The 27,808-nt window shown below is 44.0% G+C and overlaps 4 protein-coding genes across 4 annotated transcripts; 3 read left to right on the top strand and 1 right to left on the bottom strand.

Moving 5' to 3' along the window:
* The first annotated feature begins 5,913 nt into the window (after positions 1-5,913).
* On the top strand, positions 5,914-8,098 carry LOC108086787. The gene is made up of 4 exons (XM_017183827.1): positions 5,914-5,919; positions 7,497-7,652; positions 7,704-7,871; positions 7,943-8,098. Exons 1-4 carry the CDS (start codon positions 5,914-5,916, stop codon positions 8,096-8,098), a joined length of 486 nt encoding a protein of 161 aa, XP_017039316.1.
* A 251-nt stretch (positions 8,099-8,349) lies between these two features.
* On the bottom strand, positions 8,350-15,094 carry LOC108086789 (cytochrome P450 4c3). Its single transcript, XM_017183829.2, has 8 exons — positions 14,714-15,094; positions 11,454-11,569; positions 11,274-11,390; positions 11,052-11,211; positions 10,893-10,962; positions 9,245-9,533; positions 8,900-9,179; positions 8,350-8,836 (listed from the first exon to the last, which is right to left on the bottom strand). Exons 1-8 carry the CDS (start codon positions 14,946-14,948, stop codon positions 8,496-8,498), a joined length of 1,608 nt encoding a protein of 535 aa, XP_017039318.1. The 5' UTR covers positions 14,949-15,094; the 3' UTR covers positions 8,350-8,495.
* Positions 15,095-20,316: 5,222 nt separating this feature from the next.
* On the top strand, positions 20,317-26,041 carry LOC108086826 (prosaposin). Its single transcript, XM_017183871.2, has 7 exons — positions 20,317-20,510; positions 20,623-20,719; positions 22,591-22,876; positions 22,945-24,769; positions 24,835-25,307; positions 25,366-25,507; positions 25,568-26,041. The coding sequence occupies exons 1-7, from the start codon at positions 20,462-20,464 to the stop codon at positions 25,570-25,572; spliced, it is 2,877 nt and encodes a 958-aa protein (XP_017039360.1). The 5' UTR covers positions 20,317-20,461; the 3' UTR covers positions 25,573-26,041.
* Positions 26,042-26,075: 34 nt separating this feature from the next.
* On the top strand, positions 26,076-27,705 carry LOC108086827. The gene is made up of 3 exons (XM_017183872.2): positions 26,076-26,362; positions 26,420-26,508; positions 26,600-27,705. Exons 1-3 carry the CDS (start codon positions 26,091-26,093, stop codon positions 27,439-27,441), a joined length of 1,203 nt encoding a protein of 400 aa, XP_017039361.1. The 5' UTR covers positions 26,076-26,090; the 3' UTR covers positions 27,442-27,705.
* Positions 27,706-27,808: the final 103 nt, after the last annotated feature.

Below are 27,808 nucleotides of genomic sequence, written 5' to 3'. Positions count from 1 at the left end.
CAACCAACCACCCGAAATTCCACATCAAACATGGTGGACCCTGAGCTTTTCAGGTGGTGGGAGATGGGTGGTGGGTGGCACCACCAACGGCTCTTTTAACTGTTGCCGCCGCACCGCATAAAAAGGGCCGACGATAAATGATCTCTGCCGCCGAATCGAAGTTATCGCGTCCTATTAGCCATGTTATCGATACCCCAATGCGTGATGACGCAGTTTCCGTCCGCACATAATTAATTAATAAATCAAGGCGGCCAACAAAAGCAACAGTTGCCACATCATCAGCAGCAAAACAAAACCGACAAGCTGAGGCTGAAGAATTCTTATCACCTGGCTTCTGGGGGCGGGATCGGGGGGCCAAGGTAATCCATCAATTTTTTTGGGGAAACGAGCAAAAACACGAAACGAACGAGCGAGAAAAACTAACAAAGCAAATGCAGAAGGCACATCACAGACACCGCCGCCCATGTCGAAAAGTTTGATTTTTGGCTTTTTATGCGCACGGATTAAAATGGGGATTACAATATCAAAATGTTTGCTTATGATTTATAGCAGCCGAAAGACAGCAGCCGCACTCGCAGTAAGCGGGGCCGGTGGGTGGTGGGCGGTGGTAGGTGGGTGGCAGTGGGAGTGGCTGACAGCGGGAGTGAGAGTGGGAGTACCGGTCGGCTGACTGTTCCCCACATATTCACCAGTAGACTTCGATGTGACTGTCGCATGGTCTTAGCGATCCTACGTCTGCACTGAGGAATTTAATGTATTTATCAGATGTGTATGCTTGGTATTTATTGGGGTCCTTAGTGACATGATGGTATTCTTTATAATTTTTGAGTGATTAACAATGATTTGGCATGTGCAATAATTAGATAAATAAATTGCTAGTAGCTTTAATAATAAATTGGTGTTGTTGTGCAGGAAATCTGTTTTAAAATAACATAGTTGATATATTTTTTACAATAAACACTGTCAAATATTTTTCGAAGTGCACTCCACCTCCGTCGATTCTTATTCCGCTGCCATATGTCCGACTCATTTCCCCGCTGCGTGGGGAACGTGAAAATTATTGGACTGCCTTAGTCCGGTGGTTCAACTGCGTAAGCCAGCGGATCAAAACGGCGGCTTCCCCGACGAAGTTCCGACGTTGATGTAGCGGGCGGTAAGAATGTGTGATTACAGATTTATCCATCACACTCGGGAGGTATTTACCATATTGCATATTCCATATTTCTGGACAGGCAGGTGCCGGGTCCCTCGGCATTCCCACGGCAGCGCTTCGTCCAGAGTTTTTGGGTGTGTGCTCAAGGATTAAAAGATGATGTCTTGGGTTAACTACTGAGCCTGGCGGGGTTTCAGGGAAGGCAGGGGGTTGGTATCCCACGATTTCGAACCCACCTCAATGTGCAGCGATGTGTTGGCATTGTGGATCAGCTGTTGCGTCGGATTGTGGGCTATCTTGTTTACACAATTGGAGGTGATAATCCCCACTGAAAAAAGATTCGAAGAAGTTCTCAGGGCGCCAATGACCGTTAGACCTTGACCCAAAAGGGTTACAAAATGAGTCCATAAGCAATGGGTATTCTTTTAAAATAAAATATAGGGCTTATAATATCCTTGTTTTATTTGGTGACTGATTACAAGGACTTGCGCGAAGCCCCGCGGCCCCAATCCAAATAGAACTTTTAGCGATTCCCTGCGAAGAAAGGAGTGGAGGATTCCGCGAGACTCTGACATTTGAATACGCTCGAGCACTTTGTTATTTTTATATTTTCAAATTATAAAAGCAAAGGCGCGCGGTGCTCCTGCCGAAGGATGGGGAAGATGAAACCGAGGGGTGGCTGCCGGATGACAAAATTGTACTCGTACTCTGTGGCAGGGGTTTGTCATCGTTTTGTTGGCTGACTGGTGCGCGTGAGAAATCCTTGACACGCGCAAACGCTTTCAAAATGCAAAAATAAATAATTTCAATTTAAATTCCCTGTTGTTTTATTTTTGTTTTCTTTTTTTAGAGCTCTGTTTTTCTTTGACTGCGTGGTGGGTGGGAGGTGCAATTGTAGGTTGAAGCGGAACATAAGTTTTCCTTTTGTTTTCATTCTGATTTCGCCAACTGGCTGGGGTGAAACCCAAACCGCATCGCCTTACCTCCCTTGTCATAATTTCGGGTGGGGAAATTAATTAGATTTCATGAGAATCGGGTGGAAAGTATGTTCTATCAAATATTTCGCACCGGAGAGGAAATCTAATTTTGTGGATCATTTATTATAATTAAAATATTAATAGAAGATCAAATTATGTTAATGCAACAACCCGTTTCCAGCTGATCGGCAAATTCGGAAGGCAGCATTCGACTGTCCTTAATTACGCAATTAAACGCTTTGCTTTTACTGCTCCCAAGTAAGCCAATCGGCTACTGTTTTGGCTCTGAACTGTGCACTGTTTATTGTTAATTGTTTGGTCTTTATTGACCGTTGCAGTGCTGTCCGTGAATTGCCTATCGCCTTGCCTCCCAGGTTCCCGAAACCCGATCCATCGAAAGTGGCCGGCTATCAGTTACTGGGACTGGGGCTAAGCCGGCTTGTCAATTTTGTATAAAATTTATTATTTTATTTGCGTCAGGTTTGCCTTTTGTTTTGCCACCTTTCAGACGCTCTGTTGCCTGCTGTTTTCTGTGCTGTTTCGGGTCGCGGTGAAATTATTTACATTTTGCTGATTGCGCCAGTTTTTGCATTGCCACTCGGCGGAGGTTTGCCAGTCATAAAGCGAACTGTTTGCCCTCGTCTCGTACTCGAAATGGTCCGACTACATGCGAATATCTGTATATACGTATTCGAGTATAGTGGGCCCTGGAGAGCGCCATAAAACTTGCAATGCAATTGCACGCAATCAACAGAAGAGCAGCACAGCCCCAAATGTTTGCTCAATTTACGATCGCGGTGGCCGACGACTCGCGGTTGCAATCAACAACTGTTGCATGTGGCTCCCACTGGCCAGGGTCATTGGTTCGCCGAAGATCGAACATAATCTCACCTAACCGGAGGACTAATCATTTTGGCAGCTGATTGCCGGCTGACTCAGAGTCATATGACGGTGTCGCCGGGCGTTGACAGCCAACGGACACTTCATTGACAGCGAAGGAATATTTATAGCAAAAAAAAAACCAGAAGAAACTATTGGGAAGAATGGGCCACCACCCGGGGAACCCAACTTGGCAACGCTGCGAATGAGTAATGCAGCAGTGACGAACTGAATGGCTGGCGAACTCAACGGCGACGGCAAATGAAGCAACAAAATTCAGCAGCAGCAGCCGCAGATTAAGAACCTTTTAAGGGGATTAATGATTTTAATTTTTTCCGTGCATTCTGTTTGCCTTGTTTCCGTTTTTCCGACAATTTTTCTCCCTCGAAGCGTATCAACTTAGCGATTGACTTGGAACGAGATCCACAGAAACAAAAGAAATTCAATGGGTAAAGAGTACTCTTCTGGAATTTGAAGATAAAACATTATAATTTGTAACTCCAGTATGCAAAAGTAAACTAAGTAAAATATATTAATTACTATTCCTAATGTCAAAAAAAAGAATTTATAGCGGAATTTATACTGCCTACCTTAACAACTTATTAAGGAATTTTAAAAAAATATCTAACCTTTTCGAGCTTAATAGAGTATTACGACATCCGACCTGTCAACTTAAATATACTCACTTTTTTTGGCACTCTGTGGACTGCTTTCGGTTCACGTTGCTGGGACATTTGTTTGCTTTGCCATTGCCGTTGGCCTGGCCAAATGCCAGGCAAGGACATGCATGCCGGTTCTCCTTGGACGGCAACACGGACACTTCCCCTTCCGCTTCCGCTCTCCAAACACCCCGGACTTTTCCGGTTTGTTTGTTGCGCGCATTAAGCTAATTATGGCCAAATAAAGTGAGACGAAACGAAACGCGCGCTCCGAGCAAACAGGAGACTGTATCCCGGATCCTGCTTCCTCTATCCGGGAAACCCAAACCCGGTGTCCTGTATTCTCGGATGCATGCCAGCACTTAACTTTCACTGGCCTCCTCTCTTTCTGCGGCCGGGTTTTTGATTGTTTTTCAATTTTCTGCATTGTTAAACTTTTGCTTCCCATGTTGCGCCTTGTTTAATTTGCCGCCTGTGGCACGTGACAGCGGCGTTGGCAAGTGCACAGCCCATCACCACTCGGCACGTGTCCTTGGAGGAAAATAGGGAGCCGGGGTTTCCGAATTTCAGCAACAGCAGCAGCTGTTTAATGGCTGCCAGCCCTTGGCAAATATTTTGCTTGTGCTACAACCAAATCAATTTTGTATGCCCTCCCGAACGGAACTCGGATTCGGGCTGCCGGTGTCCTTGCACCACCAGCCTCCACCCATCCCACGAGCACCCACCTCCGCCCAAACTGGTGGTCACGTGTCGCTGCAGTCGCGCCTCTTTCGCTTTGTCTGCTAATCTATCAAAGGCCCTGGCAGCAAACCAAATTGAGTTTGTTTGGATATCATTTCCATTGGCCAGGACACGGACTCGCAGAAGGAACAGGAACAGGACTCGGCCCGGATACTACCTGCCAGCAGAGCGGATAGAGTCCTCTGCCACTTGTGGTTCGTTGGGAAACTCTATCTTAACCCACACTCAAAGAAAGATATACTAGTCCTCAAAAACAAATCCAACCATGCTAAATCTACACCTTATTCTTTAAATATTTTAAGAAACGGTTCCTTTCAAGTTTATGATTTTATTTTAGAACATCAATTCAGAGGTAAGCCAAAGGGTAATTTGCATTTTTGTCAGTGCATTGGTTTTCCCTTTTTCCCACAATTTCCGGGCGCGTTGACGTCAATCAAATTAGACCCATCCCGGAGCGTTCTGCGTCGGCCAAAGTTCACACATCAAATTATGTCAGGGTGGGTTTTCCCTTCCCCCTTCCCCCTTCCCCATCCCCCTTTCCCCTTCGGGATAACGTCGTTGCTAACTTGCGATTTGCGTTTGTAAATGTTTTTCTAATCAGATTTGTGTGCTATCCACGAGGGAGTGCAATTTGTTTTGATGTCGCAGGCGCAATCCGGTTAAGTGACATCCGGAGAGTCGGGGAACACGGGGAGTACGCATAATTACTCGAGGGCCCGAATGGCAAAGCATATGCTTTGTAAGGATACGCCAAAAAGTTGTCGGGAAAGTTGCTGCAGAAACTTCCGTTCACATGACACACATAACTCGACCAGCTGTGATCGATTGGTTTTAAAGTCCGGCCGTAAACTAAAGCAAACAATAATCGCCGGTATTGTAAATGCATAAACCCATATATAAAGTGCAGTTGCAGTGGCAATCGATTTATTGCCACGACTCGTAAGTGGGTGAGTTTCCAGCAGACGTTGATAGGAATCGTCATGATTTCAGGGCCACTTCTCCGCTCGTTTTCGCCTGGCGGTGATCACCCTTTCTTGGCCACAACTTTCCAGCTCGGGAATTACTTTTTAAGCCCTTTGCGCTCCGCGGATTTTTATTGCATTTGTGAAGATTTTGCCATTCTAATTGATTGTTTGCCCGTTTCCGCGGAGGAGTCGTCATTGGCCCCGTCGCCACTCTCCGAGTTCTTAGTTCTTATCACCGCCGGTTATCGATCTAGCTATCTGTATATCTATCTAGCCAGCTATCTGCTCCGATTCGAGTTATCTAACGGCGAACCGGGAAATATGCGCGTTATATCCATTTAGATATACATACGAGTATACTACCAATGGCGACCACCGCACCACCCATTTGTTTGTCCGACGCATTTATTTGTGCATTACAAACTGTTAGCCCACTTAAGTTACCTCTAAGCTCTGGCGCCGCTCCGTTTTGCAAAAAGTGATACAAAAATGTTGGAAACTAGGAAAAAGAGCACAGGCACTCACATAAATGGTCACAAATGGATGTAGGAAAATGGGCACAGATAAATGGCGCCATTTGTTGATATTCCCTGGCTGTCCAATCGTTGAAACATTAAACATTAATATAAATAAAAAATATATATTACAAGTTAAAAATATTTTATTTGAAAGTAAGTCCACAATTTCGATTAAAAAATTTCATTTTAAAAACGCAAATTCATTTTACTTAAACACCACATTATCTCCCAAATCGAATTATTATGTTTTAATGACAAACTGAGTTTTAAAAATGTATTGCCATTCGCTGAACTTAATTGCTTATAAAGCCTATTCCAAAACTGAATGTTGCTTACCTAAAATGAATTCATGTGCGTAATTGCTTAATAATCATTGGTAATGTAAAGATAATTTTATGTGCTTATTTGAAAAGCTAATATTAATGGATGTATCACGAACTATTGGCAGTTGCAAAAGAAATGCGATTGAAACAAGTTTAAAATAAAGTTAGCCTCTCCTACTGCAAACTTAAGTCTACACGGCGAATTCAATACTTAAATATTCCAAATAAAATAAAGTTTCTACAATGTCGTTGAAGTAGGGGAATGTTGTCAGGGTTGGGCCATATTTTGACCTATGTCCATAAGTTCTGAACGAATGACAATTCAGAATAAGTTTATACATTTTTGGAAAGGTACAAGCAAGAGAAAGTGTTCACCAAAAATAGAGAATAAAAAAACAAAAACAAAAAAAGTTATAGGCGTTTGAAAAAAAAAAAAAAATGTAGTCAGCGTTGGGCCATGTAGTCAGGGTTGGGCCACCTTCAGAAAATCGTTGACAATATCGTAACGTGGTGGAATAAAATTGAATTTAGGTAAATCTGACATTATTTTGTTCATTTATTTAATTATTTGGGATTTTACATTCAATATCAAATTATTCAGAGTTGTTTTTTCGTTTGTAGCGAGAAACACTAAAGAAAAAGATAAAAATGATTCATCTTCTTTCAATCCATCGAAATATTTTTTTAAGGATATCTATTTAATTTATTTTGCATATTTTTGCTACAAAAAACTTAAATATTACAACAAAAATCGAAAATACACGAATAAAATGTAAAAATTATGATGGGCCAAGCCTGACTACACAAGTGGCCCAACCCTGACGACATGCGGTATTAATCTATTATGGTATGATATAGCCAACCTATATCTATCAATGAAACTATATCTTAGTATTTTGTAATATAACAACTATATAACGTATTTTTATGTTCACTTTGCGGATGACATGTTGTAATCTTGTGTTATTCCACCTTTTCGGCCAGGTTAAAAAAACTTTTTCGAGCACTTTTTTTCAAAGAACAACGACACGTAGAAAAATGAAATCTCGAAATAAGTAGTCACGTGGAAAGTTTCGAGTGACCGATAGAAGTTTCTTCACACCCACAAACAGAAGGTACTAGAACGAATATTCGAAATATTGAGATGGCCCAAGCCTGACAACGGTCCAACCCTGACAACATTCCCCTATATAATTTGGTGTGCTGCGGCCCTTTGTTTAGTGGAAAAAGTAAGCCAGAGTTGCAAACCGAAAGCTTTAAAATTACAAACCATCATTACAGATCACTCCTGTCGTTGAGTTTACAAACGTAAAGTGCACATCCGTTGATCAGAATTTTAGCGACTTTGAGTATTGTCGACTGAAATCCGTGAATCGGACTTATAAGTACCTATCTCTTAAGGTGAAACTGTATAAGATTCCTGTTACAAAAGTTACGGTATGGGTAAAAATTACATACTTGAAAGCACTTACTGATCTTAATTTTTAGGTAAAAATTCAGTTGCTCAAAAGATTGAATGGGTACAAGCCATTCTTGTACAATATTACTGTCGATGCCTGTAAGTTTCTTAAAAGTCAAAAGATAAACCCTGTTTTTGGATATTTTCATGGCATCTTCCGGGACCATTCCAATATGAATCACACGTGCCCATACGATGTAAGCAATTTGGAGTTCATATCGGAGATAAACTAATACTTATTATTTTTTTAAATAATAATTTACTTTAGCACGATATCATTGTGGACAAGCTTACTGCCGACATTGTCAACACCCAGTTCACAAAAGTTTTGCCTTTTCCCGAGGGAAAATACCTTTTCCATTCAAAATGGTTGGCTTACGGTATACTTCGAGCGGAGGTAGACGTCTACATTACTCTTTCTTGAAATCTACTTATGGTACCAAAAAATATTAAATAAATTAAACACCCTCTCGTTGAGAAGTATAAAACCAAACGGAGTTATGATTTAGAAATAATACGTAAATACATACCTAAAAAGCTCTCCAACATGAACCATAATTGTAATTTCAACATGAGCCAACTTTAAACTGAATTACCTTTTAAACCATTTGTTAGATCTTATCGACCAATTTGTCGAAACCAGCAGATAAACCTAATATTTTTCACCTTTGAGAGTATATGGAATTAATCAGTGAGTTTTATTTTTAAGCTCGGTTAAAAAAGTCTAACATTAACTTATTCTAAGTCCTAAGGTATCCGGTTAACTCTAGTTCTATATACAGTGCACTTTGGATCGAAGCGAATGGGGACTTCCGTATTCCTCAATCCCGCGGAGTGATCTTGACTCGCAGGCCGTCCTTGGGCCGCAGGATAAGTTCCCCCAGAAGAGTGAGATCTTCCCGGCGATCGACGGCCTCGATCTTGTACTTCCGCAGCACGGTCGAGATCACGGCCTTCTCCTCCAGAATGGCGAACTTCTGGCCGATGCAGTTGCGCGGTCCGGCACTGAAGGGGATGTAGGCGAAGGGGTGGCGTCCGGCGCAGTTCTCCGGCAGGAAGTTGTCCGGGTTGAACTGCTCCGGCTTGGGGAAAACGCGCGGGTTGCGGTGCAGGGCGTAGGTCATGATGATTGCCTGGGTTCCGGCGGGCACTATTTTTCCACCTGAGTGAACAGTTGGAAAGAAACTCAGATACGAACTTTCCGAAAGAAGAGAGAACCACTCACCGATGTTCACGTCCTCGCCCACCATCCTCGCCATCATGGGAACACTGGGAAAGAGGCGCAGCGAGTCCTTGATGCAGCACTCCAGGTATCGCATGTCCAGCAGGTTCTTCATGGTGGCCGGGGTCTCCTTGTCGTCGCCGAAGATCGAGTCGAGCTCCTCGACCACTTGCTCCTGGTACTCGGGATGGCAGCCCAGCAGGAAGAGGGTCCAGGAAATGGCTGCGGAGGTGGTGTCGTGGCCCTCGAACATGAAGGTGTCCACCTCCTCGCGGATGTCCTCCTGCAAATGGCAAGCACGAAGTTAGTTTTGTTTCACAGCGAAAACCCAAGTGGCACAAAGCCTACATTTGACAAAACAGTTCCCTCCTTGGAGGCATCGATCAGCAGGTCCAGGAAGGCCAGGCGCTTCTTCTTGCCCAGGTCATCGTAGGCGTCTGGGGCACTGTTGTTGTTGTTGTTGTTGTTCTCCTGGAGAGCGGCCAGCTCGGCCTTGCGCTCCCGGATCACCATGTTGGAGAAGCCATGCAGGGTGTTTATGTAGCTCTGGTGGAGCTTGTAGTCCGCAGTCAGGCGGAAAATGAGATCGCTCTGCAGCCAGATTTTCGCCTGGCGACTCTGCACAATCGAACCGATGCTGCGGATAATAAAGTAATAGTTATAGTACGCTTCACTAACTCGTCATTTTTATCTAGTATCTGAATTTTAAAATTTTATTGTAGTATTTATAAATAGGAATAGTAGAACCACATTTGTTTTTACACTGCCTCAATATCTACGTAAATATGTAATATTTACGTTCATCGCTTGGTCCAACTTATTGTGTATCTATGAAGTTATTAGCACCGAAATTGAAAGTTAGTCAACTGTTCACTGGGTGTGTTCTATGAGGCGTGGCGGAGTGGAAGTGTGGGTCGATGCTGTCTGTTATCAGCTTGGGAGCACTTCGAGCATCCCATTGACATCTTAATCTCGCATATTTTGCGCCTGGATGCACTCCGCCACCCACTGGCTCACGCACAGGGCGTAGGGAGGGTAATCGGGGGGAAATGGGCTCAGGAGGTGGAAGGACATGTGTATCTAAAGGGTGTCTCGTTCCCTGACAGCTGTTCTGACAGCTCTCGATATTAAACTGCTGCCACAATGCTGATAACTCTTCGCCAATGAGAAAGAGTTGCGTGTGCTAGTGATGTTATTATTCCCAGTGGTCGCCGGGAATTATGATATATTTTATTAGTGCAGACAGTCGGAAACGAGCCAGTGTTTTAGCCATAATTGAAAGCAAGAAAAACTTATTGGTTGTCGACCAACTACACCACTTCCTCAAAGTATGCTGGGAAAAAACTCTTTTGCCGAATCAACTAACTCACAAAAGGTAACATATTTTTGGGCTTTCGAGAATAACCAACAACAACTATACGTTTGCTAAGCTTACGATTAAGATTGCTTGATCTCCAAGATACAAAGGCTTTATATTAGCTATTGTAATAATACTTATACCAAGTCACACATAAATGGTTTTTTATAAATTAGTACCAAGCTAATAAGAAAAGAAAAACTTTGGTCTAGATTACCAATAGTTTAATAAATATTAGAAAAACGTTTTTAATCATTTGCGTGGCACGAATTGGAATTGGCAACACAATTTTGATCAAACTATAATTGAATCTATTTGTATACAAAGAGAAGAGGAAATGACTTTGAATAGCTAATAACAATTTTGGCCAATTTCGATTCAATATGTATTGTTTGTGGCACTTATAACTGTAATTGAAACCATATCAATAAATCTCTTTCACTTAGTGCCCGAATAGATGAAAATTGAACTGCTTAAATGCTCATAAGCGATTAGAAATTGAATGACCCAATACTTCTCCGCTTTCAATTTTGTGTGTGGCGGAAAGTAAGAGTCGATCCATTTTTCTTGAATTTATAAATCTTCAACATGCAAACTTCGCATCTCAGTTTAATCTATAATAAGTAGGTGCAATCTTACCCGTAGACCGCCTTCACGTACTCCGACTCGCTGTTGCTCTGGGCATAAATTCTGCGACCCATGGCGGTTTCTGTGAACAGAGTGACGTACGCAATTAGCCACGAATAATGTCACCCGATCTGGACAACGGAGCCGATCTCGGGAGGCATTGACACTCACCGCAAACAATGTCCAAGGTGCAGAGCGTGACGTAGGGAAATAGGTTGAACGCCTCGCTGCCCACCTCGACGGCCAATTTTCTGGCCAAGACTGCGCTCTGCTCGTTGAAGACGTCGATGAAGTCGTCCAGGATTTTGAAGTGGAAGGCGGGCGTCAGGATCTGGCATTCAAAATGATAACCAGAATTAAGTCATTTCCCTTCTCAGTTATTGTGCAACTCACCTTCCTGCGGGAGTGCCACTTGCGGTCGGTGCTGGTTAGCAGACCCTCGCCCAACCAGGGATGCAGGTAGTCGTAGTCGTGGCTCTTGTTCACAAACTTCTGGCTGTTCAGTATGGGCTGCAAGGAGAGTTTCGAAAGGGGTTGGTTCTTGTGGGGGGCTGCCTCCTAAGATAAACTCACCTCCACAGTCTCGGGCTCGAAGAGGAGCACTCGGGGAGCGGTTCCCTGCCAGACTCGGTTGATTCCAATGCGCGTGCCCCACAGCTTTTGCATGCCGATGACGCGGTTAAAGAGCTCTGCAAAGATAATAGGAGTTGGCCAAAACCAGTTTAGACGGTTTGATCGAACATGGTGGGGGAGAACGATTGACGTCACCAGTTATGTTGTTTATTTTGATTCGTATAGAAAGCAATGTAGCTTTCAATTATTATGTTACTTCTTCCTATATTATTTAATTTATATTTCTTCTACAACTTTATGCGTACGATTTGTAATCGTCACTGTAATTACATTTTCGATTTGCTACTGCCCTTCTTCCATCCCACGAAGGTCGCCGCAATTACTTTCTTTGTGGCCCAGTTAATAAGCCGGGGCTTTTCTCACCCAAAACAGAGCCGACCGTTACTCATAGATAAAACCATGTAAACACAGTCGCATAAGGTGTCCGTGTTTATGTGTCGCGGCTCATATGTGTTGCATTAATTAAAAGATGAAACACACAACGCAAACAGCGACGCGCGGCCAGTCAGCAATCTCTAATAATGATTTTATGTAACCCCACCACCCGAAAAGCGAATCGCTGTTTCGCGACCATTTCTCAGGTGGGGCATTTTTCGGGCGAGTTCCACTTCGGACCGCTCTGCCATCTTCCATCGGAAGTCGGAGGTTGACCAGCGGATTTCGCACTGGCCAAAACAAAGCGGTTTTCAGCGGTCTCTTTCGCCGGTCCATGGGTCCCTTCACAACCATTTCGCTAGTATGTCGTACACTTTGCAGTCGCCTGTCAGTCACGAGTGATGCGTGGTGTAAAGCCAGGTTATTAACAAGTGTAATTTTGGCAGGTGTACGTACAATAATTATTCCACAATTGTATTTGTTGGCTTACTTTAAACATGGAAATTTATTCCGGCCTAGCTCATCTCTGATCAAATATTGAAAGTGAAAAATAGTTTGCGAACCTGACCTAAGTCTAAGCGACACACCCCTGAATTTCACGTGTATTTACAAAAACAAATGTGCACGCGCGATTAGCGGTAGACTCCCTGTTTAAGATAGTTTTCAGATTAAATTTAATAAATGTGTAATTAAAAATTGAAAAGGTTGCATCACTCTTGAAAATAAACCTCTTTGTTTACGCAAGGCATATTTGTACACCTAGACACTTGTAATTTTCGTTGGGAACTCGAAATAATTTCTGCCTGGCACAATTTGTCTGACATTGGTAGTGCATATTAAAAAGCAGTTACCATATCGTGCCACCGAATCAAGCTAAGAAACCCCCAAAAACACCCACAAGCAATAAAAGAAACCGTGACCCCGGCTGGTTGGCAATAGAACTCTAAATAGTCAGAACTGGAAACCCGTTTGAGCCTTGGCAACACTCCACATCGCTCCACTCCAAATGTTGCCAAGCTGCCTCTTCAACAGACCGAAGTGTCTTGGAAAAATATACGATTAAGAACTGCTGACCTTCAGCCATTTGCTGCAACATCATATTTCATTTTCATTTTGAGTTTTTAGCATTTAACAAAAGCCTCGTAATTGCGCAGGCAAACATCCAGTCATTTCGAGATTCGTTCTTAAATTAAATTATAAAAAGAATTAATAAAAGCCAGTGGCTGCTAATCGGTCCATAAATTATATGCAAGTTGCTGGATCGCCTTGGCAGAAATATTCTTGAGCCAGTCTTTTGATTAGCCGGCGACCTTAAAACGCTACAGTAAAATTCGGACGGAGTTTTTACGAATTAGCGAGGCATTTCTCTGCCTGATAGAACTGGTTTCAAAGGTTCTTCTTGAGCTATTAAAAGCAGCTTGTATATGTTTTGATTGCCCAACGAAACCCCTGCCGGTGTAAATGATAATTAAACCAGATGAGGTGATTTCAGAACCCTCGAAATAAACCTCCAAACTTGATTTGGGCCTTTTGATCGGAAAGACGAGGACAAAGAACACGAAACGGAAACGAATTGAATCCATTGGGCTTTAGCACCCATCGATCGAGTGAGTAGCAATATTTCTTACGTTTTATCAAATCTATTTCCTACACGATTCCGCTGCAATGGCCAAGAGCCAAAGCCGAATTGGTATCTCGCATCTCGCGCTTCCGCATTTAAATTTATGTTAATTTGCTTTGTTTTCGGAGAGGAGGGTTGCCAAACGCCGGATCGGCGGAATGCGAATTAATCAGACCCCGATCGATTGAGAATCGCCACGCCGGGCCCAATTATGATGGATATTCTGCCATTCAGTGTCAAGATCAAGTCCGCTTGCCTTTTTTCTTTTATTTCTGGGCCTCAGGTCTGAGCCAAGTCTGTTCGCAGTTTATGGCTATTTTTATCACTCTTCGAGTGTTTTTGTCGAGCTTGTTATGTGAGTGATTTGTGAGCGGCTTCTGGCTGCTGTTTCGGCGCCAGTTCTTCATATTCGGTAATTGTTTGCGAGATCGGAAAACAAATTCGTGTAAATTGCGTGTGAATTACCGAGTCAAATCGCTATTTGCGGGTGAAAGTCCGCAGATCCGGTCTGACATCGCGATCAGCCCTAATTCAGGCAATAATTTGTGTGTTTTAGGGTTGTTTTATAATCAAGCAAAGCAATTTTGAGTTATTTTATCATCTGCCAAATTAATCTCTAAAGGTTGTTGCCTCCTTCCGAACTTTCCCGTAATTATAATTCATTAGAATTATGCCAGCGCTGCATGCTCAATTGGTCGCCGACTTTTTCACGTTTTGCTTACCGACGATGTGGCGTATCGCAAACAAATACAAAATTTGTTAATTAAATTATGTGTTTCGCCGGACGGACAACAAAAGGCAAACAGAAAATGCATAAATCACCTGCGAATTGCAATCTAATTTCGAACAGGTTTTTGCATTTCGAAAAGTTTGACGAAGGCAGTTCTATTAATCAATTAGCAGTTCGCTTTTATGAGACCACGAACTTGGCCAAAAACTGTGGCCCACAATCTTCCGCAACGAAAGTGAAGTTCGGAAAGTAAAGTTCAATAACACTAGGGCTTGAGCTCGTATTGCGATTGCTACTGGGATTCGATGGACGCCTCGTTGGGAGCTGATCGTAGGAATTAGCACCTGCTCGACGACTGTTTGCCCTGGCAATCAGAGAGCCGCCAGTGAGTCAGGGTCAATACCACTAACTGGAGCACCCACAAGGTGGGGAGAGGCGAGAATTTCGGACCTACGATTTGGGCCGAGAACTCACCGTCGTGATCCACGTTCATTTCGATGGCGTTGCCCAGGAAGGGCATGGCCGCTGGTCCCGGGATCTTCTCGATGTGCTTCACCAGCCGGGCTCTCCGCTTGTTGTAGACCACCAGGAATATCACGATGGACCCCACCAGGAAAACCGTAATCGGAGAGTAGCCCGAAATCACTTGGGCCGCTTTGGAAAGCAAAATGCTTTCGGCCATTAGGGAGGTAACCACTTTCGAGGACATCTTCACAGAGTCTCCACAGATCTATTTGTCTTTCAGTTCTTGATGTTGCACGATTCACTTTCTATACTATAATACAGTATCCTGATCGCACGGAGATTCGAACCGGACCCGGCTAACTGGCGACTCAAACGCTGCGAACTCCAATAGACAACTAACCGAAAATCCGAGATTGCACAAAAATTTAAAAAGAAGTGCTAAAAATTTCGGGCCAAGCGTTTCGGGTTTCGAGCTCTCGTCTCGCGAACTCAGCTTTGTTTCGCATTTGTATCTGAAGCTGTGTATCTGCGCCAGTATTCGTGAGTATCTCGATCTCTTAGCCGGCTGTGTCGGTGTTGGTAGCAGCGATAGAAACGGATACAAAGACGAGGCAAAAGGTGGCCAAAACAACCGACTTGCAGTCGCATTGTTGCCTAGATGACTGGGCTTTTCGACTGTTTGTGGGACCTACAAATCGACAGAGCTGCAGTCGAGATTTCGATTTCACGTGTGACGTTTGCGTACTTTTCGATCCATTTGAGGGTATTCCAATTCCAATTTAAGGCCTGTCAGGTCGGTAGAAAGCACTTTTCAAAGCGACAAGGGAAATGTGTTATTTTATCGTACCTGTTTTTGGGTATAAATGTTTTTAACAGGTTTCGATGCAAATAAGTGTCTGTCTTTAAACGCTTATCAGGTTGAACTTGAACCATTTATTTCGCTTAAAAAATAAGTACAGGCTTTTTAGAACAAAAATATACATTGATCCCTGTAGCTCATCGTCAAGTCTTCAATAATTCTTCGAATAATATTTTAAGCTGCTCAAGAGTAATTTGACTTCGTCAGTTATTACTCGGCATAACTTCCATTCAGCGCTATAACTTGTGCCCTTGTGCCTGAATGGCAAACTTCAAGCCAAAAGATCTCCACCTGAATTCCATTAAGATGGGCGTCTACGTGTCAACCCTTTTTTAAGTCTATTGAAAACTATGGGATTAGATAGCCGTGTGGCCTTGGCTATCATGTGGCGGTGAGGTTGAAACTGGGATAACGCCGCTCGATTCTATGATCGGCCATTAACTGCAAGTTATAAGAGTGCAATTAAAACGAGCTAAGCCGCACTGTCATGTCCGCTAGTAGTCACTTCACAATGGGAGCGTTTAATTCGAGGGGTTCAGAAATCGAAATCGAAATCGAAGTTACTCATTAACGCAGCCTCCGTCAGAAGATTCTGGGACAATTAGCGATAGATTGAGATCTAAATCTAATTGTCTGCCGCATGTTAAATGTAACTCAAGGTTAGGAGGAAGTTTTCTCGTCCCCGTCAACCTTATAAGCGAACTCGAGCCCGTTCTTATTGATGATGATCGGATCGAAGTGGAACCAGCGTAACTCGTTTTGGGTTCTTAGTTAACAAAATTAACATTGTTTCTCCGTCTGCGTTTGGGGTTTCTGTTTTTTTTTTTTGTTATTAAGGCATAGAACCTGTTCTTTTATAAGCCACAGAACCTTGTATTACTGATGCATAACTGAAGACCAATTTTTATAGGGGCTCCTAGCCACTCCAGAGATCTGTGACATAATCCCAGAAATCAAAAAGTTTATTTTAGCACGTGAAATAAATTATAAAACCGGACCTGCGGATTCTGAAAGTTCTTTTGCATAACAAGCCACACGCCTAAGAGGTCGGCCGAAAGGTCAGGGACCACATGGAAACCTTTTTGTAACGAAGATCTATGGCAAATCGATCGATCATTACAATCGCCTCTTTGTATCTAGGAAATCGAGTGGTTGCGAGCCAGAAAATAAATCTAGGAAGTGGAAGAAACCACCGAGCGACTCGCTCTTTAATTAAAGAAGAATTAACAGCTTCGCGGGGAAAAAGCGGATTGCCCAAAGTGCCAAGTCACTGCTCAAAACCACTTCTGTTTTCATTTAACAATTTTATCGTCTAATTCTGCGTATTTCTGTTTACTTTAAATAGACATGCAATTCCACAGCAGATTAGAGCGAGCACAGAGAACAGCGCTCATAAAATCTGAAGTACCCGGGCTTCCCCTTCTGCTTCGGCCAGTAGTTGTTGTGGTGGTCTTCTTTGTTTTGTTTTGGTCTTCGGTTTTCTCGTGGAGTTTTATCTTGTATATGGTAATATGCCTACGTGCAGTTGATCCATGGCTGATTTGCAGTGGATCAAAATCCGATATCCGAGCATCTCGCATGTCTGTGCTAATAAGCGGTGAGCTTCGTGAATGACTTTATGCGGAGGGCCAGCCGTCGTCTACCTCGAGCGTTTTCAAGATCAAGGGCACAAGACGACGAGTGTTCATTCATCTTCCTGCTTAGCCGGGTTTTAAATGGAGCAGGAAAACCAGAAAATAAAGCTGTTATCAAAGATTTGGTTGCTACTGTAAAATGTAAATCGTGTAATAATAATGTAACAATACTTTTTTAAACCTTTTTGGGAAAACACGTAAAGCCAAAAGAATATTTTTCGTAAAGATAAGGAACAAACAATTATAACATGAAATTATAAATTTTAAAGATTTTTTTCCTTATTTACATATAAGTGGGGGTTAATGGCTGTTGACATTTTTGCTTTCGAAGTGTTCATTCACTTCGTTTAATATAGAAATAAGCGTGCCAAACGTGTTTGACTTCCAATAAGCGAAGCATGCGGTTAGTTTCTCACAAAGCAGTTCAATGGGTCAAAGCTAGCACCATCCATGATATCTGAAGTTTCAATGCTTCTAGTCGGGTTACCTCTTCTATCAGTGTGTATCTTCTATACTTGAACTTGATCTGGATACCGGCGGTGCTAGACGGATTACGTGCGGAAGAAGAAGTCGAGAAGCCTTCGCCAAAAACTTAGCAATAAAAGAGTTGTAGATCTTAACTATAACTTCGGCTCTTTCTGCTTGCCTTCGCTATTGGTGCGGTGTTCCGTTCGTTTATTGCCATTAGCCCCAGCATTTGACTCACAAATTATGGCAAGCAGTTGTTGCTGAATTGATTAACTCGCATTGAGCTTTGGCTAGCGGTCTCTAAGTCCCTCGATAAGGTCAAGTTCATTTCCGGATAGTGAGCAGATAGTTGGCAGCCAGACTCTAAGACAGACTGCTTCGAAGTAACTGGAGTTTCGGCCAATTTCATGGGAAGGGAAATTGCCCAAGAGGTCAGCTGGAGGGGCCATAAAACAATTAGCCATTAGACGGGCCTTATGTGACGCACTCTGCAATCGCGGCAATTACAGTAGGTAACACTTGGTAAGCAATCTCTCCGCGGGTCACGCAATATTTCCTGCCTCTGCCCCTTGATTTTATCCACTAGCGTGAGAAATACCGGTCTTTTCACTTTCATGGATGAACTTAATTCTTTTCGGGCTGTTTTCTCAAAAGAGTTTATACTTTACAAAAGCATTATTAGCTGTCTTTATGCAACCTCAAATTAAAAGAGATTTATATATCTTTAAAACAATTATAAAATACAAAACAACAACCTCTTAACAACTCTGAAATTAAAAGTTAGTCAAATGATTTACGGTTCTTACTTATAAGCGCGTTAATTGCTTAAAATTTCCCCTTCACAGTTGAACTTGATTGTTCTTTGGCGGTCTGCTTAATTGCCTTAATATCAGTCTCGCTGCCAGACTTCACTGTCAATGGTCAAGTGCAGTGTCTAGTTAAAGTTAACCCACTGTTTGTTAAAATGAAAAATAAAAAAACCACGGGTAAGAATAACAGTATTTTAAATTGTACAGAGGTAATATGTTTTTCTTAAATAGAAAAATGTTCCACGGGGTTTTTTTTATATATTTTTGATGGATACTTGAGGAGGGTTAATCTCCGTCGAAGAACCGAAATGCACGCCAGGCGTTGCAATCCACGGTCAACACGACCAGTTTCAGGTTTCCTTCTAAGCCCCTGAACAGCCAAATCGTTGGTTTTGACACAGATATAGCTATGTTATGGCCGTATTGGCCCGATCGGCGCTTGCATTTGGCATTTCGTTCTCCAAACCACCGACTTACGGCCACCAGGTGACCTCGACTTTCAATCGCTGTGAGAATGTGTCTGGCATTCTTTTCGAATGTATCTTCAAGATGGTTCTCACACTGAGCTTGATACGCACCCCGATCCGAGATTTACTCGCCGATAGGCATAAAAAAACAATGTGTTTGCCAGCAATTACGAGAGGGATGCATTTCCCTAACGCTTACAAACTTTACATCTGGGCAGGCTCGCATCAATTAACCCGCAATTACAATAGAACTTGCCCAGCTTCTCGACGACTTAATCATGTGCCTACTAGTTGGAGTCGAGCAGTGGGGCAAAGGGGGTTAAGCGATGGGGCTGAGCAAAAGGGGGCGTATTAATAACCGCGCTAAGTTCAAGAACACCGCTGATGGTTATTGTCATAGTTTTGCCGCGGCAATACGTAATTATATCTGCGGATTGCAATCGATTATAAATACGTTTTGAGGCATTTGCGCGTTGCGAAGGTTTTACTTGGCCAGCGAATGAGTGATTTAATGAATTGTTGCGAGTCTAAGAGCAGTAATTTCCCTCTGCATTACCTACTTGGGGTGAGAAATATTTATGGTAATTATTTAATTTGAGCCTACAATGACACTATTTTACTTTTTGAAGTAAAAATACATCTGCGGTTCTTATCGTTCTTATCGTCTCAACTTGGGCCAAAGGTATTACTGCTTGAGCCCATAACTTGGCCATCTGCACTCCGATTTCAATGATTAATAACTCTAACAGTTTATAACTCAATCCTCTAGCAATTTGCATTCAACATTTTCCATATCTTCAAGTACTTTTTTAACCCATTACAATGTTGGATATTTCCAAGCTTTCGGTTCCTTGCAGAATAGTGACTTGAACTTGGCCATCTGAACTCCGATTCCAAAGGTGGATACTTTTATCAGTTTTGTTGGCCCATCCTCCAAATATTTTTTTCATCATTTAGCTTCAGTCACTTTTTTGACAAATTTTATATGTGTTTATTTTTTTGGTTTCTTATTAATGACCCACAATTGCACTTCATAGCGCAACCATTTATAAGTAGGATAGTAGTTATGTTATTAACAGGTCATGTTCGTGTCAACGCTAACACAACAGTGGATTGGTTCCTTGCTATAATGTTATCAGAGTTTAGCTCCATACAGTTTTTACATTATCTTGGCTTAACAGTGTAAAATTCAAACGTTGCGTCTAAAAGTACATAGAAATATCAGTACAAACCTAGAACAGTTTATTGGTAATGTAAAATTTTGTCCACCTATAAAATTTTGAATTACAAATTGCGCCAGCTTGGTGTGACCAGCCACCAATGCGTCAAACATGGTGTGCCATTGTCACGCCATAAGTGTTATTCCGCATATGCGCTGCGGTCACACTGTAGACAAATAAAAAACTTACTCGACTTCGTTGCAAATTGCATTTCAAATCGACGTCCAGATACAAACCCAAATCGCAAATAGAGGAACTAACTCCCCCGACTTTTAACCAGTAAACAGTTAAACCGGAAACATGGAGAGAGCTGGCCTTTTGGCCGTTCTGGCGCTTTGCTGTGCCTTCGGTGAGTGCGAATTCGGTGGAGGCACTAAATAGTTTAGTCATAGCTTATTGCGTATTCAAACTGTGCACTCTGGTCCTCACTTTTCGCTCTTTGTTTGGCATTGCTTTTGCAGGCTTCTTTGCCGCAGCCACGCCCATCGGAGGCGATCAAAAACTGCTGGGATCCAGTAAATGCACCTGGGGACCTTCGTATTGGTGCGGAAACTTTAGGTGAGTGCAAGAAGTGGGTGGAAAGGCGGAGAACCGGATAAAACGCTTGGTCATCGAACGCCCCAAAGAAAAGTTCTCGAAGGGGCTGAGAAAAACAACAACAACAAAACAACCGCTAACCCCTTTTAACCCCTCTCGATATCTGTCGCTATTTCTCTGTCTCATTTGTTCATTGTTTGCCCTGAGTGTTCTTTGTTTTCTCTTCTGCCGATAAGACTATCACTCGAATCGCGAATCGAATCGGACTGTGCTCCATATACATAGCTCTATTCTCCGATAACCCCTGTTATTGCCAACTTAACACTAGCGACGCTCTATTTGCGCCCTCTGCTTAAGTGCTATACTGCGAGAAAAACAACCCTGATCTCATTTTGAATATAGAAGATTGACGTATTTGAATATTCTTTATCGGTATTATAAAACTATTTCTCTCCGGGTGTATTTTTCGTAATGTTCTCTTTTTACACTTCTCGTATTTCCGAATTCGCTTTGTTTTCGGCTTCGTTGTAAATCAAATTAACAGACGGCAGACAACCTTTTTGAGTGCTGAACAAAGTTAATCGCTCGTTGGGGGAAAACTTAATCAACCTGGTTATGGGCATGAGTAATCCTAAAACTGCAGATCGTTTCGCAGTCATTCTGAAACGCCTCCCTTTCCCTTTTCCGCGCTCAGCGCCAAATGGAGCGCATGATTGGTTTATATATCACCGCAAAATGTGTTGTAAGCGGCAACAATTGTTTCTTATCAACAGATTCTGACTAATCCCGTAGCCATATGATAGCCACAGGGAAGTATCCAAAAGCAGAGCTTCTGAATCAAAACGAAGAACCTCAATTAAAATTACTAAACTATTTTCTTATAACTGAAATGCGCTTACTCATACTACAATTTAAATTTAAATAAACCAAAATGCTATCACAGTATGACATTTATTTTACTACTGATTTGTTTCTTACAAATTAACAAACAACTTGAGAAATAAAAACAATACATAGGCCAAAGAAAACATTTGTTAAGCACGCACTGCTTATCGCTGGTCGTAATTCCTTTGTTTATTGATTGATTTATTTTTAAACGCCGAGGAAAATCCGCATGTTCTGGTTCTTAACTGTTTCTTTGTTTGTCAATTAACGGCAAAAATTGCAGAGCCACAAAAATTAAAAACGTCGCCATTACTGAATTTTAAAAAAACAATATATAAGACTGGCTGCGCAGTGAAGAATATAAATATATATGTATGTGGATACGTTCAGATATACCGTTTATATGTATTGTATATTTCCGTGCTTATCATTGCTGTTTTTTGCTTTCTAGACACTTTGTTTGGTACTCCTAATGATTCCAGCACAGACATATTTTGATGTTAATAGAAATTAGCACTTTTCACGTTGAATATTGAATAAATACAGGGATTTCTCTCCATTAGGGCACGAAAATTGCTTGCGATTTTAAAAGCTTTTAGTTAATGCACACAAGAGTGGGTAAATTTTTTCTATAATAATAACATACTAATATCGAAAAAACTTACAAAATATTTATTATACTGTGATAAAGTTGCTTATGATTACTCATTTCCTGCTCGTAAATCCAATCCGATGCAACATAATCATGTAAGCTGCGGGTGCGTTCCAAAAGAAAAGAATAGGAATCATTTCCAATGGCTTCTCCCTTTTTAGTGGACTCTGGTCGTTGCTGACTCGTCGGTTTCCAGTTCGTCACATGATTATGAATGCGGGTCATTCGATCCAAGCGGCGACATTCTGCAAGATCAGCTTACTCTATGACTTTTGATTATTACACATATAAGTTTATAGTTAAGGGGAAATTCCTTACGCTTCGATAGCAAACTAACTACCTTTCTTCTCCGCAGCAACTCCAAGGAATGCCGAGCCACCCGCCATTGCATCCAAACTGTATGGGAGACCCAACAGGTGCCCGTGGACACGGACTCCATTTGCAAGATATGCAAGGATATGGTAACCCAGGCCCGCGATCAACTGAAGAGCAACGAGACCGAGGAAGAGTTAAAGGAGGTCTTTGAGGGATCCTGCAAGGTGCTGATTCCCATTAAGTCGGTCCAGAAGGAGTGCATCAAGGTGGCCGATGACTTCCTGCCCGAGTTGGTGGAGGCTTTGGCTTCCCAAATGAACCCGGACGTGAGTTTTGACAATATATGAGGGAGATTCCCTTTATAATTCTACCTGATTTTTCTCTCAACCCCCAGCAAGTTTGTTCCGTGGCTGGACTTTGCAACAGTGCGCGCATCGACGAAATGATGATGAAGGGAATGCAGTCTGCCCTCGACGGAACTGCCACAGACGAGGACGAGAGCTCCGAGGAAGCCGAGCTGACGCTGCAGCCCAACCAGCTCTCCTGCGGCAACTGCAACCTGCTTTCGCGCATGATGCACTCCAAGTTCGCGGCCACCGATCGCGACGACATGGTGGAAACTATGCTCCATATGTGCAGATCGCTATCCAGCTTCTCGGACGCATGCGCCAACATTGTGCTCACCTACTTCAATGACATCTACGACCATGTGAGCAAGCACCTGACCACAGACGCCGTGTGCCATGTGTCCGGAGTGTGTGCCTCCAGATATCACCAGCACGAGGAGGATAAGCAGCCACAGGAAGCTCTGGTCGCCCTGGACGCTGGTGATGATATTCCCTGCGAGCTGTGCGAACAGCTGGTGAAGCACCTGCGCGATGTCCTGGTGGCCAACACCACGGAAACCGAGTTCAAGCAGGTCATGGAGGGATTCTGCAAGCAGTCGCGCGGATTCAAGGACGAGTGCCTCAGCATCGTGGACCAGTACTACCACGTGATCTATGAAACCCTCGTCAACAAACTGGACGCCAATGGAGCCTGCTGCATGATTGGCATCTGCCAGAAGAACTCCTCCTCGATCAAGGATACCCCCATCATGCCGCTGCTGCCTCTTATTGAGCCCGCCCAGGTGAAGATTACCATCGAGAAACTAGAGAAGCACGAGAGGAAGCAGCTGGGCGCCAGTGAGCCCAAGTTCAGCCAGCAGGAGATCCTCGACATGCAGCTGCCCATTGACCACCTTATGGGTGCAGCCAATCCGGGAGCGTTGGTGGAGCATGGAGAGCTGTGCACCATCTGCGAGTACCTTCTTCACTTCATCCAGGAGACCCTGGCCACTCCGGCCACCGATGATCAGATCAAACACACCGTGGAGAGCGTCTGCGGGAAATTGCCTTCGGGAGTCGCCGGTCAATGCCGGAACTTTGTGGAAATGTATGGCGATGCAGTGATCGCTCTGCTTATCCAGGGACTAAACCCCCGAGATGTGTGCCCCATCATGCAGATGTGCCCAAAGAATCTGCCCAAGAGGGACGACGTCGAAGTGTTCCACCCCAAGCCATCCAGCGACGAACAGGACTCGCCCACCTGCCCGCTGTGCCTCTTCGCCGTCGAGCAGGCCCAGATGAAGATCCGCGACGACAAGTCCAAGAGCAACATCAAAAAGGTCCTGGAAGGCCTGTGCGACCATCTGCCCGAAAAGCTGAAGGACGAGTGCGTGGACTTCGTAAAAACCTATTCCAACGAACTGATCGACATGCTGATCACGGACTTCAAGCCCCAGGAGATCTGCGTCCAACTGAAACTCTGCCCCAAGTCCACGAATGCTCTCGCAGACCTGGGCATTAGTTTGGAGGACGATGTCGATGGCGAGGACAAGTCGAGCAGCGAGGAGATCAGCTCCAACGACATCGACTCCCTGTATGAGCTGCCTCCCCAACTCGCCTTTGACGAGGGATTCAGTGCCGCCCCCAACTGCCTGATTTGCGAGGAGCTGGTCAAGACCCTGGAAAAGCGCATGGGCAAGCACCCCACCAAGGACAGCATTAAGCAGATCCTGGAGGAGTCCTGCGACAAGATGAAGAAGCCGCTGGCCGGAAAGTGTCACAAGGTTATCGACAAGTACGGCGACAAGATCGCCGACCTGCTGCTCAAGGAGATGGATCCCAAGCTGATCTGCGTGGAGTTGGGAATGTGTGTTCTGGTTGATTCGGATGATCGTAAGTATACACGTGATAAAAGCTCAAGAATGCACCATAACTCAATATCATCTGCTTTAAACTAGTTGAAGTGGACGAGGCTTTGAAGTACGATGTGATTGCCCTGCCCCAAGGAAACAACAAGCTGTCCAGCATTAAGGAGCCGCCAACCTGCGTCCTTTGCGAGTTCATTATGACTAAGCTGGAGGCCGATCTGAAAAACAAGACCGAGCAAGACGATATTAAGCGTGCGATTGAGTCAATTTGCCAACGCTTGCCACAAACCGTCCGCAAACAGTGCGATTCCTTCGTACAAGGCTATGCCGACGCAGTCCTCAAGTTGATAAGCGATGTGCCGCCCAAGGAGGTGTGCCAGAAACTGCAGCTCTGCTTCAGCGTGGCCGTCACCGATGAGGTTGTCGAGTGCGGAGTGTGCCATGGAGTGACGCAGGCTCTGCTGCCCTTCCTGCGCGGAGAAAAGGACCCGGAAAAGGACATCACCGCCTTGCAGATGACATCCGTGGGGTGCGAGAACTTGCCCGCCAAGTACTACAAAATTGTAAGATTGATTTATATTAATCTAAACACCTCAAGCAGTACTTTCTTATCATCCGTAGTGCTCTGAGATGATCTCCATCTACGGCAACAGCATTAAGAACCTGGCCAAGCGACCCTATGTGGATCAGTCGCATGTCTGCGCCGAAATTGGCAAGTGCTTCGATAACGAGAAGTCTTCGCTGGCCTTTGCCAGGATTTCAGGTAAACTAAGTCCGCTAACATATCAAGAAAAAGACGTTTAAGCCGCATTATCTCCAACAGCCTAAAGCAGCCGCTTTGTGTGATGAGCGTTGTGATGTGCAAAACGACGAGGAGAAGAAGGATTAGCAGAAGGATAAGAATTAGGAGACGGAGGAGGGAGCCGATCCCACGCTTTATATATGAATATACCTTTACATATATCTGTTTACATTCTATTACGATTTACTGTAAATGAGACACAATTACTTACTTTCGTTTTCGTTCCCCGGTTTGGCTCTAAATTTGTTAGGAGAATTTGTGATGAAACTGATTTTATAAAAAAACTTAACTAAAACTTACACTAAGCAGTAACAAAAAGTACTTTCAGTATACAAATTAGCGAAATCCACAAGCCTCTAACTTTGTAACGATATCCCCAAGTCCAAAGTCAGCTGAGCAGTGTGTGTAGTTTAAGATGTCAAAGAAAACTGTGTAAAATACGAACATTGATCTTATAAATCATAAAGAAACATAAACGAACAAACTAGCACCTTATTGAAATTTTCCACTCTCCTTGGACGTGAATACATTTTTGTTATCCAATATGTTTGAGAACTCGCTGTTGATCCTCAAGCCGGACTATCTGCAAAATCGACGTCCGATCCTTTTGAAGTTGCTGGCTGAGGGGTTCCAGCTTCAGGGGAATCGCAGGATCGCCTTTTCCCCGGAGTCAGCTGCCGAGTTCTATGCTGACTATGCCGACGAAAAGGGCTTCATGCTGGAGGTCATTCTGCTGTCGAAGGGCGTCTCGGAGGCATTCATAGTCACCAAAGAGAACGCCGTGCAGGAGCTGCTCAACGTAATGATCTGCTACTTGTAAGTCTCCTCTGGGATTGCTCGATGTCTTCCTGGTAGTAAAGATTGGCTTTTCAGTGGTTGCTCATCGGACCTGGAGCGCAATATCCATGTTACCAAGAACAGCCGCAGCGTGGCCCGTGAGATAAACTTTATTTTTCCCAATTGTGAGTAGTATAGAAATTAAATTTCGACCTCATATTCCCTTCCAGAATCATGATGCAGTTTCTTTTTGTAATCCATAAATGGTTCCCCCAGATATCCATGAGCCGCATGAGATGTTCGACCACAACAACTTCTGTACTCGTCCCATGCTGAAGCCTCTGCTCGAGGAGATCTACGATATCATGCAGAACATTGATTGCAGCCAGGAGAACTGGAAGGTTCGCGTGTCCGACTATTTGGTGCGCAGCAACCCGAAGATGCCGCAGGTCAGCAACCAATGTCAGCAGCGACCGGATGTGGGCATCCAGGACAAGTCGCAGCAAACCGCCATGACCTATGCCCCGAAGCCAAGTGCAAGGGCTGTGCAGCCGCGTACCAAGAAATCCGAGAGCACCAGCTCACCCCTGTCCACCACCTCGCCCCACTCCTCGATGCTGCTGTCCTCGTCCTCGTGTGTCACCTGCGGAGGATTCGACAGGACCGAGTCTGGCATCTCGGAACTGGATCTCAACAAGCGAGTGGAGCCCCACGACGCGGAAGAGGTTTGTGTGGACGAGGAGATCCTGTGGAAGGAAGTGGTGGTCTACGAGGAGGTGCAGCCGGAGGAGGAGGAGCAGGAGTCCAAGGAGGGCCACGCCTTCGACCTGGAGGAGGAGCACGTCGGAGAGGCAGGTGGCTCGGACGTGGAGTCGGACAAGAGTATCCACGATGCTCCTCCGCCAGCAGCTCACGACGAGGAATCGGATGTGGGTGAAACCGCTGACGGAGAACCAGGAGAAGCTGCTCCGGCTCCAGATGAGGTTCCCCCTGCTGCCGAAGCCCCTCCTTCGGCTCCAGAAGCTCCTGCGGCAGAGGAAGCTCCCCCGCGGAACCCGAGGAATAAGTTCAGCTCTCTAGTACACCTGTTGCCCGTTCATTTGTTTGTCGGAACATAGAAAAAATGACCTTAAATGCGCGCAATTTTTCCTACACCTTCACACGGCAATTGCGCACTCGCAGAATTCGGGAGGATGGTCCTGCAGTTTTTGTTGCCCCCGGAAAGTGCAGCGAACACAGCAGCAACATCCACGGGAGCAACAGCCACAGCAGCAACAGCTTTTCCCGCCAGCAACATTGCAAATCGCAGGCAAAGTTTTTCGCCCCTTTCAAGTGTCCGATAAAAAACGCAGAAAATAGAACAACAATGAATCCAAATTTAATTTATGGGCCAACTTTCGGTGCAGGAGTGTGCGTTGCATGTGGCATACTTTTTCGCAATGCAAAGTGCGTTGCAATACGGCCGCAATTAACCCAATTATAGGG

This window comes from Drosophila ficusphila, unplaced genomic scaffold (assembly GCF_018152265.1).
Source record: "Drosophila ficusphila isolate 14025-0441.05 unplaced genomic scaffold, ASM1815226v1 contig_791, whole genome shotgun sequence".
Taxonomy (NCBI): domain Eukaryota; kingdom Metazoa; phylum Arthropoda; class Insecta; order Diptera; family Drosophilidae; genus Drosophila; species Drosophila ficusphila.
The sequence above is the reverse complement of the archived record's forward strand: the minus strand, read 5'-3'. Positions and strand labels throughout refer to the sequence as shown.

Excerpts from the sequence above, each read along its gene's own strand:
- LOC108086827 (XM_017183872.2), top strand. The coding sequence starts at position 26,091 with ATGTTTGAGAACTCGCTGTTGATCCTCAAGCCGGACTATCTGCAAAAT. Across the intron at positions 26,363-26,419 it reads AACGTAATGATCTGCTACTT|TGGTTGCTCATCGGACCTGG; the intron begins GTAAGTCTCCTC and ends TTGGCTTTTCAG. Across the intron at positions 26,509-26,599 it reads AAACTTTATTTTTCCCAATT|ATATCCATGAGCCGCATGAG; the intron begins GTGAGTAGTATA and ends TGGTTCCCCCAG.
- LOC108086789 (XM_017183829.2), bottom strand. The coding sequence starts at position 14,948 with ATGTCCTCGAAAGTGGTTACCTCCCTAATGGCCGAAAGCATTTTGCTT. Across the intron at positions 11,570-14,713 it reads AATGAACGTGGATCACGACG|AGCTCTTTAACCGCGTCATC; the intron begins GTGAGTTCTCGG and ends TTATCTTTGCAG. Across the intron at positions 11,212-11,273 it reads AGTGGCACTCCCGCAGGAAG|ATCCTGACGCCCGCCTTCCA; the intron begins GTGAGTTGCACA and ends TTTGAATGCCAG.
- LOC108086787 (XM_017183827.1), top strand. Across the intron at positions 7,653-7,703 it reads TTCCTGTTACAAAAGTTACG|GTAAAAATTCAGTTGCTCAA; the intron begins GTATGGGTAAAA and ends CTTAATTTTTAG. Across the intron at positions 7,872-7,942 it reads ATCACACGTGCCCATACGAT|CACGATATCATTGTGGACAA; the intron begins GTAAGCAATTTG and ends AATTTACTTTAG.
- LOC108086826 (XM_017183871.2), top strand. The coding sequence starts at position 20,462 with ATGGAGAGAGCTGGCCTTTTGGCCGTTCTGGCGCTTTGCTGTGCCTTC. Across the intron at positions 20,720-22,590 it reads TATTGGTGCGGAAACTTTAG|CAACTCCAAGGAATGCCGAG; the intron begins GTGAGTGCAAGA and ends TCTTCTCCGCAG. Across the intron at positions 22,877-22,944 it reads CTTCCCAAATGAACCCGGAC|CAAGTTTGTTCCGTGGCTGG; the intron begins GTGAGTTTTGAC and ends CTCAACCCCCAG.